General features: G+C 44.2%; 1 protein-coding gene across 1 annotated transcript; it reads left to right on the forward strand.

Annotated features, from left to right (window-relative positions):
- The first annotated feature begins 7,372 nt into the window (after nt 1–7,372).
- Nucleotides 7,373–9,755, forward strand: ARL6IP5 (ADP ribosylation factor like GTPase 6 interacting protein 5). Its single transcript, XM_008643598.2, has 2 exons — nt 7,373–7,718; nt 8,025–9,755. The coding sequence occupies exons 1-2, from the start codon at nt 7,388–7,390 to the stop codon at nt 8,195–8,197; spliced, it is 504 nt and encodes a 167-aa protein (XP_008641820.2). The 5' UTR covers nt 7,373–7,387; the 3' UTR covers nt 8,198–9,755.
- The last annotated feature ends 1,243 nt before the right edge of the window (nt 9,756–10,998 follow it).

Raw genomic sequence — 10,998 nt, forward strand, 5'->3', positions numbered from 1 at the left:
TGGCCGCAATCCCCGGGCGGGGGGCTCTGCGACCCGGCCCGGTGCCACGGGAAAGCTCCCGGCCAGCTCCGGGCGGGATGTGAAAGTACAGGGGCGGGGGAGCTGCCTTTTCCCTTTCCCCCTTTCCCCCCGTTTCCCCATACCCTCTTTCATTCCCCTTTTCTCTTCCCGTCCCTCCTTAAACCTCTGGTGTCGTTTAAAAATGTAGAGGCCTGGTTTACAGCCTCCCTTGGCGGGGGGACTCGGCAGCAGTCGGGTTTGTGATATGTTGGTGGGGTCTGACCGGTCTGAGGCTCCCTGTTATCCCCCTTTTCCATGCGCTGCTTCTCCAGCCCTGTGCCCAAGGCGGAGGCTGCGGACACCCCGCCTGGCAGAAGGCAGCGATGCTTGCAGTGCAGGATGTCGCTGTTCGCGGAAAACGGAGCCGCATCCCGCACAGCGGGGTCTGTGCTTCCTCCTGAACCTGCCCAGTGGGGCTGCTGAGGCTGAGACACGCTCAGCTTTGAATTTAAAAAAATGCATAGATCAATTCTGCTCTCTCTTACAGTTCTAAAGTAATGTTCAGGGCAAGCCATTCTTATTTCTGAGCTAGCTCATACTGTAAAACTTTGCTATAAAATTAATAAGGTATCCCTTTATTTCGTTTTGGTGGGCAGGATTGAGACCTTCAAGGTAGGACCATCTGCTGGTACAATGTTGTGTCACACCTAGCATTCCTGAAGGGAATTAGGAAGTAACCTTATAATCACCTTCTGAAACAAAGGCTATGTGACTCTTATTTCAGGTACTGCTCTAGGATATTTGGCCAGAAAGCTCTTAAGCAAGACATGCAGCAGAAACTGATGATTAAGATTTTAATATGGAAACTGGAATACTCACTCTTCTCTGTTGCAGTGGGGATCCGCAACACTTCTCAACAAAAAGTGCGCAAATGCTTAAATTGGAGAATTGCCCAGCCACTAGGCCAGAGTGGCTTTGGCTGAAGTACATCTTATCTCTTATGTTGCAGAGGCTTAAAATGATTCCCCTAAATCAATTTTTTTTTTTTTTTTGGATAAGCATTCTGCATCCTGTTAGGGCTTCTGAAGCTGTTGACCCCGCATCTAAGTTGGTAAAGATTCTGTGGCTCACAAGGAGCTTTGACCTACCTGTGCTCTGTGGAAGGATAGGCTCAGAATCCTGCATTTTCTTCTTGATGCATATGATGGTTTCAGGTTCGGCATAGTGGCACAGGCTTTGTTCTTGTGGATTTTGGTGAGGATATGTTGCAGTGATCTTTACAGACTAGTAGACTGGCAAAATGAGACTTCCATGGTCTTGCTGTTCTTGTGCCACTTCGTTTTAGACTTCAGTGTTCATTACCATTGTTTAGCAGCACGATGCTGTAGCCAGCACTTGATGAACAGGTAAAGCACAGTGTCCCTGGAAAGCGGGGGGATGCTCTTCTACCCAACAAGGTGGGGAAAGAATGTACACAATTTTGGTATCTCCAGCTGGAAAACAGGATGGCAGCAGCTTTTACTCACCCTCCTAAATTGCTCCTTTTGAACTCCGATTGCTTTTCTTCAGATCAAGGGGGATTTGTCTCCCACTTATTTCCTACTAATGTGCTGAGGTGGGAGGTAGAGGAGGAAGAGAGCCACAGAAGATGGAAACTAATATCAGAGCTGGAATTACAACATCTTAATATTGAGCGATAATGCTCTGTGTTTAAAACTTATGGATGAACAAGACCTGAAGCGGGATCTTTATCTCAAACATTTTTTTTATTGCATGTCTTAGAGTCTTTGGTATATGATGAACCTGATTCTTCTAACACAGAAGTAAAATTGAATGGGAGAAGAACTCTAAAGGAAATGGGATAATACCTCAATAGAGAAAAAAGTATCCATTTCTTTTAATAAAAATATTTTTCATTTGGCCAAACTGTGGCTTTGGGAGAAAGGTAAAGAAAGTTCTCCTGATAAATTTAAATTGATGACTAAGTTGTCTTGCACTTCATTCTATAATGGGCAGGAACCCTGAGTGATAAATGATGAATCATGGCTTTTTAGGAACTCCAGGGCTGTGTCCAGGCCTAAGGGCAGGATTACTGGAACCACTAATGTAGTGGTCTTCCTGTGATCAAAACTAAACTTAGCCAATGACCAACTCTACCTGCTCTTAAACCATCTAATTATATAGACAGCCTTGAAATGCAAAGATAGTATTTTCAGCTGTTGCAGTACTTGGTAGCTGTGGTTGTGCTGGGCTGATACAGAAATTGTAGCCTAGAGCAGATACTGGAAATACAGTGCTTTTTGCCACAGCTTTAGTTTACTGCCCCACCTACAACAAAGCTGACTTCTGCAGTCTTTTACCTTCTCTCCACAAGGTATGGAATAACCTTACCATGACCATAGCAGAATTTTAATGGTCTTTACTGCATCGTGTCCCTGCCTTTCTCCCTCCATTTGCCTTCTCCCATAGCTACTGTTACCTGTAAATGAAGCTCTGTGCTTTGCAGTAATGCAGATTTTACTTTCAGCTGACAGGACTGGGTATAAAATAATAAATCAGTGAACAAGAAACTGAAACTCCTGATTTAGAGCCACAAATACAGGTAGCAGCCACACTCCCTCTTCCACACTCCCTCCCTGCAAGTTCCTTTAAGAAGGACTCTGGACTTGTCTGCTTTTTCTTTTTTTCCCCCTACAACTCTGTTGCAGTAGATTGCTGACAAAACCAAGATCTTGACAAAATTGTGCCCTTTCTCCCAATTATGGAGGAACTGGACTCACTGTTCTTATCCTGAGCCAGGACCCTGCCATTGTGAGTCCTGTATAACTTTTATTAAAATCAGGGCCTTCAGGGCCTCCCACATCTTGCAACTTCCCTCAAACAGTCAATTTGGTTAATAAGTGAAACTTGTCTGTTCTTCCACCTACTCCAACAAGGCCTCTCTGTCATGTAGTTCAAACTTAACTGCTTTAAATTAATGTAATTTCATCTAGGCTTTTGTTGCCATGTACTTGCTAAAAATTAGCTTCTAAATCTGACAGTTTTTAAAAAGCATGCTGAATTTCAGAGTGCTGCATCAGTGCTCATTCTGTCTTGGAATAATGTTCTCCTTGCAGCCTGAGGTTTGATGTCTCTTTCCTTTGCCACTTCTTTAAAACATGTACTGTCCATCTGTACAACCCTAGCAGTCAACAGCTGTGTCATATTTTTTTTCCTTGTTTCTTCCCCAGACCACTACCTTAGCTGATGTCCTTGCAGTGATTCCCTTTGCTGAAACAAAGACTCCAGAGCAGCAAAATGTTAAGCTTCTCTCATGCCTGATGAAAGATTGAACGAGCAAAACACATAATTTTAAAACATGTTGCATAATAACATTTGTGCATAACTTCATAAAGGTCTGGTAGTTCTTCAGGCAGGCATCTGTCTCCTGTTCTCAAAGCCGTGCAAGTGAGCAACAATAGGTACAGAAGCATTGCTAAATCCATGGATGCTGAGGGCTATCCCCTGAGACAATGTGCTATTTATAATTTTATGTGTTACCTGTAGTTAGAGTTGTATACCCTCAGTGAAGCTCAGAGTATGGGGAGGGAGGAGGCAGAACTTCATCTTTCAAGTTATTTAAATTAATGCAAATGAGGAAGGAAGCATTTTAGTGCCCTAACCTGCCCAGTGCTTGGGCAGGGGTGGAGCAAAAGGCCTTTTAAGAGGGAATTTTCATGCTTATTTCAGCCTAACTGAGCTGGTCTAAATAAAAAAGTGTTCTCAATGACTGCCAGTCTCAGCGCCTTTGTTCAGACTTGCCTGGTCACATGCGAAAGAAACAGATGTGACAGCAACTGCTGAATAATCACCCCAAGACAGTAATCTAAAATGGAGATGATAGGAGGATGGAGCTATCTTGCTTTTGCTTTTTATGTGGCCTATCCTATTTCTGGGCTCGTGCTGCCGGAGGCTACCTGTCCTGCACAGAGGATGTTCCTCACCAAGCTCTTTTTTCCCTATGCTACAGCTGTATGTCCTCCCCCTCTCCTGCTGTAAGGCTGTGCACAAGTGTGCAGGTATGAAACAACCTGACAAGAAGAGGTGATGTGATCACTCACTGAAAGCTGAGCTTCTTGTGTTTTCCTGCTCCTATGTGAGAACTCTCACCTGTCTCATGATGCATGTAGGGCAGAGCCTAGAAATACGAATTTAGTTTAAAAAAAGAAAGTATTTCATCTTCATCTGTTTCTGCTGGCCAGGGGTAGCTGCCAGTACTTCTTCCCAAACACCCTGAGCATGTCTGCTCTCCTGAGGCTGCTTCCACCAATACAGAGTGTCCTGTGCCCCTGCTTGACACAGGACAATGCCGTGCAGGATGTTTCTTTTCATGTGTTTGTTTTCCCTGTCTCTACTTTGTATCTAGGCAGATGCTGAAGGAAGCCTGGTATCTGCAGGGCAGCAGGAAACTGAATCTGGGTGATGGCTTTTCCTTGTCACTTTGTCCCAGCTGTACTGGAGGTCACAGCATCCCACCGGGGTTGTACCTTGTCACCACAGAAAACAAAGAAGGTCATCCAGCCAGGGTGCTCTGGGCTGTTAGCACCCCCAAATGCTGTTAGTCTTGCCATGCTGACTGCTTTCAGGGTCAGAGAAGTTAGTGGGTTTTACATCCAACCCTGAAAGAGTTTTTCTTCCCCTAAGTCATCTGAACAGTGTAAACTCAAGTCACCATACCCTTGCCATGCTGATAGTTCTGTGCATTACATTCTTAGGTATTTGAGGTCTCATGAATCCCTGCTAAAGGGAATTATATTTAGAAAGTGTCTTGTAACATACTTAATGGCCGGTCACTTACCTTTTCTCTGGATCTCTGAAAGATTTCCAGCCTCCTTGCCTGAGCACAAATTTGTCCTCTTGTGTTCTGACCTCTGTATAAATAAGGCCAATATCGGTGTTGGTGGTTCAACAGTAAGGTGACTTCTAGAGCTGTTACACAGCTCTCTTTTTCCCCAGTCTGTGGTGTTCTAAAATTACATATCCCTGTTTTTTCCTTTTTAGTTTTTAGCTATTGTGTTATTGAGAGCAGCGTGCCAACAGATCTGAGTGAAACTGGATAATGGAGTTCTGCTTTCCTGAAAAATGCCATTGTTGTAAAAGGATTTTCTATATATGAATTTCTAGGATAATCTTAGTGCTGTAAATTACGCTGTGGGCGAGTCAAGCAATAAAGGGTGCAAGCCAGCACTGTAATCACCAGTAGTGAAGTCTATGGACACATGGCTGATAATTTGAATACTGGTTTTCAGTGGCAACTGCAATCCCCATCTGTGTTCATGTGGCTCTGAATGCCTTCACTTGATACTTCTGTTCACTGTTCCCTTGTACACACTGGAATGCAGCCCACTTCAGAAAACATGTAATTCAAATCACTTTCCTCACAAAAGAGGGATCTTCTGAATGCATTCTCCCCTCACCCCACTTCATATCCCTTTCAGCCAGTCAGTTATACAGAACCTGTGCAATACCAGAAAGAAATGTAGAGCAGAGAAGTCTTTGGTCTCTTCCTTATAAGTAAGGAGGCATGGTTCTTCACCACCAGTTTCTGAAGTTGTAATAGGAGTAGCGGGAAACGTAGGGATGATACGGCTTTGAGAGTATTTTCCAGGCACATGGAAAATGTAGAGTGGAGCTCTGCCTAGATCTTTGTTACTTCCAGGATTATCTTGTCCCTGTATTTTTAGCAACAAAAAATAGATTGCTGTGAGTTGTGTAAGTCTGGCCATTTCAGCTCCAAGACAGCTGAGGTGTGGAGGTGAATTCTACTTTAAGACTCTCATATGTCCAGTAGTACGTATATAACCCAGGCACCACTGTGGTCCAGTCATGAGTCACCCTCCTCCTGCTGCAAAGGAGCAAGACAAAACTGATTTCTTTCCAGAGCAATGCCGTTCAGTTTTTCCAGCCTGGAAACTTTAGATTGACAATTCAGAGCTAAATATAATCTGGCTAGCTACAGGGAGTGACTCAAATGCAACGAGCAAGTCTGACCTGTTACCACTTCCAAAAAGCCCGATTGGCTTTTCAGCATGAGTAGCAGAAGCAGGTGGGGAACTACTCTGAATTTTAATCTTTTTATGTCCAGTTGTCCCATCTCCTCTTGGCACAACTGACTTGAAGAATCAAGAGCCAGTCCTTGCTCTGAAATAATTCTTGGGGGTTCTTCCTGCTCCAGGAAAATGCTCCCTAGCACTGCAGGTAGAGCATTGGCAGTACCAGTCCTGCAGCAGATTTCTTCTGCCTGGGCCGGATATGAAGCACAGACCACAAACCATAACATCCTCCTTGGCAGTGGGGAGGAGTGGTGAATCACTGGGCCTGGTAGCTTTGGAGCAGCAGGATGAGCTGCAAAGTCTGCAAGAGTAAACCTTGAGCATGTCTGGCTTTATCAGGGTGGTGTCATGCTGCTGCCATAGTTGTAATAGCCCAGAGGCCTCAGCTGCTGTGTAATCACATCAGTGCATGTATAAGCCAGAAAATTGGAATGCTCATGAATTCACATAACTTAATACTATGTAAGTGAAATACCGTAGATCCTGAACTCTGTGTGAGCACAGAAACAAGCTCAGCAAAGTCATTGCTGAGAGCTTGATTCTGAACAAGCTCTAAATACTTGGGAAAGTGGTTTGAGCAGATGACGCTCTTGCCTTCTTCCAAAAAAGGGAGTTGCTGTTTATAGTCCAAAGCTGATCCATTCAATGGCTTGGTTTGCTTGGAAACTCTGATAACAGTAACAGAACACAAACCTCAGCAGTGACTCTTGCCAGGCCTGGCTCTTCTTCCTGTAAGGCCTTTATCCCATACTCCAGGTCCTTCTGACTCTCAGGCATCCTTGCTTGGGACTGGGCTTCCATCTGTTGTGCTGACAGTGGCAGGCTCCTTCTGCAGGTTCATACAGTTCTTTTGTTTGAATGTAAACCAATGAGAAGGTTTATTCAGAAATGAGAAATAGTGAACTAACTTCCTTTACTCGGTGTTCTACCTTTCCCATTTTGCAAACCCAGACAAGATACCATGAAGAGCTAGTTCATCTGAAGGCCTAGCCTGAGCCTGGTTTTGGTCATGTGAAGGGAGAAGATCAGTCAATGTTGTCTCCATCTTCTGTCTGGATATGCTAACTCTGGGTGTGATATCAAAAGAGTTGACTGCAGAGGTAGGAGGGGCCCTGGTAGGAAGTGCTTCTTTGATGACTTGCTGCAGAAACTCAGCATCCTAAGCTAAGCTCAGGAAGAGAACATAAAGACAAAGATTATCCAAATTCAGTGCTAAGGGTTCCTTGTTCAGTTGTACTTTTTACTTTAGCTCCTGTTAAAGACCTTGGTGAAGGACAGCAGAAACTGCCTTTTCAATGTCTTACCTTCCTAGTAACACTACCACTGAGCTGGCTGATCCTATATGGACACAAGTCAGGAAGGTTGTAAAATTGAACTCTTTTTTGTTGTTGTTTCCTGTTTTTTCCAGGTTTCTGAGTCCCCTGAACATGCTCATTGGTGGCACTGTGGTGGTGCTGGTGTTCCTGGGGTTTGTGTGGATGTCACACAACAAGGATATGCTCCGCAAGATGAAGAAGCAGTACCCAACCACGTTTGTTGTGGCCATCATGCTGTCTAGCTACTTCTTGATCTCCTACCTGGGAGATGTCATGGTGTTCATGTTTGGGATCACACTTCCTCTCCTCTGTAAGTGTTTGTTCTCTTCTCTGTGAGCTAGAGGTGTGTGACTTGAGCTTTCTCAAACAAGTCTGCAGAGTGTAAGTCAGCTGTTAACTTTGCTATCTCTGCTTAGATGGTCCCCAAACAGAATTGGGAGGGGACACAAAGCTGCACAAGCCATCTTTAGTGTTATTATTAAATGGGTACCTGTGGTACTTAAGCAGCCATTGATACGTCATCATCTTCTGAAGGTGCTGGGATGTGTCTTAAGTGCTGCAAGAACCATGCATTCCTTGGGCAGTAGCAACTAATGAGTGTGTTTCTGTCATGCAGTGATGTTTGTCCACGCTTCCCTGAGGCTCCGGAACATACAGAACAAGCTGCAGAACAAGATGGAGGGGATAGGTTTGAAGAAGACCCCGATGGGCTTCATACTGGATGCTCTAGAACAGCAAGAGGATAGTATCAACAAACTGGCTGACTACATATCTAAAGTGAAGGAGTAAGCAGCTGCAATGTGGCATTTCTGCCTGTTGCAGGAGTGTAGTTGCTATTTACTATTGTTCAAGCTTGCTTTCAGTTTATGTACAAAACAGGAAATGCATGTGGTACAGGTTAATAGTTGCAGGATACAGGTATTCCAAGGTCTTCAGGGCTCCTCTAAGAACATAAGAACAGCAACTCTTTTTCTATTGTATAGCAAAATGTTTTGGTGTTTACACAAATTCATACTAACTTAACCATGTTTGCTTGTCTCTTCTGCTGGGGGTAGAGGAGGAAGAGATGGAAACCTATGGAATGCAGTCTCTCAAACTGTCTTGTAGCAAATTGGTCTATTAAAGCAACATCCCTTTCATCTCAGTTCTAAAGTATTGCAGTTTAGCCAGGTTATGCTGGGTGGCACCTTCAGCCTGGTGATGCTCAGATGAGCTGAAGTGTATCAAAAGCAGGAATCTCTTGCATCCTCCAAATCCCTCCCTTGAGTGCTCTGTATTAGTTACCAGCTTAACTGGCACATGGTAAAACAGTGCAGTGCTTGTATGCAGTCTGGGTTCCCGTCCTCACCTCACAGCCGTCCTTCAGCAGCCATGGGACAGTCCAAGTAGCTGTAAGCATGAAGAGTATCCATGGCACTGCCTGCCCGTCCCAGTAACATTTATCTTCAGGCTCTCCGAAATCCTCATCTGTAGAACTGCTCCCTTCTGCAGGAGAGCCAAACTGCCTTGTGTACCAGCTAAACTCTGGCCAAGCGTGGGAGAAAAATAGATAGGTTGGATGAGCTGGGTTTCTACTCCGCTGATGTTTTTAAATACTGCTACTTTAGGACTTACCTGCTTTAGTCTGCACAGGCTGTTTGTAGATGGAGGTGTATGTGTGTTCTTGAGCGTGGGTCATCTTTTTCTTTCTTCTCACCCAGAATGCAAAGATACAGGTCAAACATGCATCTGTTGACTCTGTACTTCCAACACTCATCAAGGAATAAACTGGATTTCAGGTTTACAAGTAAAAGCAATAAATGTCAAGATACAATTTTTGAAAACCCATTCCAAATTCATGAAGATATTTGCCTGTTAAAACTCCTGATGTTGAAAGCAGTGTGGGGGATTCTTTTATATATACACAACTTAACTGCCAGCTCTGATGGAATCATCTTGATAACAGGAGCTTACCAACAACAGGGGGGAAAGCTGTCCAGGTGAGACTCCATTTCAAATATTCTTGCATTTCTCTTTTTTAACCAAGTAATTAATTTAACAAAAAAGCAAAGATCCTTGAAGTTGAAGCTTTTATGTAACTTGCCATGCTGTTTTCATAGTAAACTGTGTAGAAATCTGAACATGTCATTCCATTTAAGTGTTAAGGTGATCAGTATTTATCAAAAATGTCTGTATATTCCAGCTGAAGAGTCAATGGCCTGTTCCTCACTTGTAGCGCATGGTCTTTGTTTTTTGAAAACTGTTTCCACACCTAAAGAACATAGTAGCCTATGACTTCATCATTACAGTAGCATTTTAAAAACTGCACAGTTATGAAGAAAAATAAATTCTAATGGTTGGAAACTTGCGCTTGTGTCTGTGGTTGGGGTAGTGGGACATCCGCTGTCACCCTGCGGCTCGTGCCACAAGCCCGTGCTGGGGATTAAGCTGCTGGCTCTGACTGCTCTGTGTCTGTGTCAGCTTTGTTGAGGCCCAAGGGACCTCTGAGCTGAAATGTTACAGCCTTGCTCTTGCATCCTTAAAATGGCTGCTCTACAGAGGTGGAATACTTACGGTATTTGTTCATGCAGTTTTGGTCTCTTATATAACTCAGCTCTACTTAACTGGGATTTCACATGTCTGTTAATTACCTGAGAGGGATTTCTGCTTGTAGGATTACTGGGAGCTGTGCCTTGAGCAGTACTAGGAAGCCAGCTCTGCTGCAGTCAAACTAATGGTGTGATCTCTGTGTCTGCCTCCCTCCTCCTGTGATCACTGAGAGGCTGCTCGGTGGGAGAACATGGATCAGAGCAGGGATTCACAGGTCCTGCTCTATCCACCCTAGAAATTCATGTTTGGCAGCTTCTGGGTGTAGCAGTAATTGGTGCCTGGCAGCTTGAATTGGAGATTGTAAAGCACTATATTATATATTCTTTTGTGCTTTCCCTGTCCCAACTGCTGCAGTCTGAGCTGCACCAGCCTGGCCTTGAAGCCAGTCTGGAGAGTAGCGTGCTCCAAGAGCTTTCCTGGGGAGTTACTTGGTGCATTTGTCACTTGCTGCTGCGCTCCGTGCAAGGGCTTGGTTGCAAGTACCAAGCTTCTTCCTTTCCTACTACTCTCCTTTACAAAAAGAGGCCTGCAATGAAAATTGCTTCTGTTTTATGTCACTTCCTTCTTACATGATACTTTAAAGCTACTTGCTCTCTCCTGGGCAATACAGAAACCATCTTTCCTGAGTTTGGGGCATTACATTTGCAAACAGAAGCAGAGCTGAGGAGCAGCTTTACAAGTTTGGAAGGTGGATATTGGAAAGAGACCAAGTGACAGGTACCAAAAGGACAAGAACAAATGAAAATTTGAACAAGTGATAGTAGAGACTACCTTAGATTCAAGAGATCCTGGACATTGCTGGTACTACAGGACTATTGAAATAACATGGGAAGGGGGAGCAGGGTGGGATTGGGATTTAGCTGCCAAGGGAAGGTTGCTAAGAGTTACCGCTCAGAGATTAACTCACCTGAAGGAAATCCTGCCAGGAGCTACAAAGCTGTGCCTTTGGATCAAGTAGCTACAGGAAGGCAGGGGAGCTGCATTTGAATTTAAAAAACAAA

The sequence above is a fragment of the Corvus brachyrhynchos genome, unplaced genomic scaffold, assembly GCF_000691975.1.
Source record: "Corvus brachyrhynchos isolate BGI_N302 unplaced genomic scaffold, ASM69197v1 scaffold91, whole genome shotgun sequence".
NCBI lineage: Eukaryota > Metazoa > Chordata > Aves > Passeriformes > Corvidae > Corvus > Corvus brachyrhynchos.

Bases quoted from the DNA above. Each gene is read 5' to 3' on its own strand.
- ARL6IP5 (XM_008643598.2), top strand. From the start codon at position 7,388: ATGTCTTACCTTCCTAGTAACACTACCACTGAGCTGGCTGATCCTATA. The intron at 7,719-8,024 runs GTAAGTGTTTGT...TCTGTCATGCAG, and splicing joins GATCACACTTCCTCTCCTCT to TGATGTTTGTCCACGCTTCC.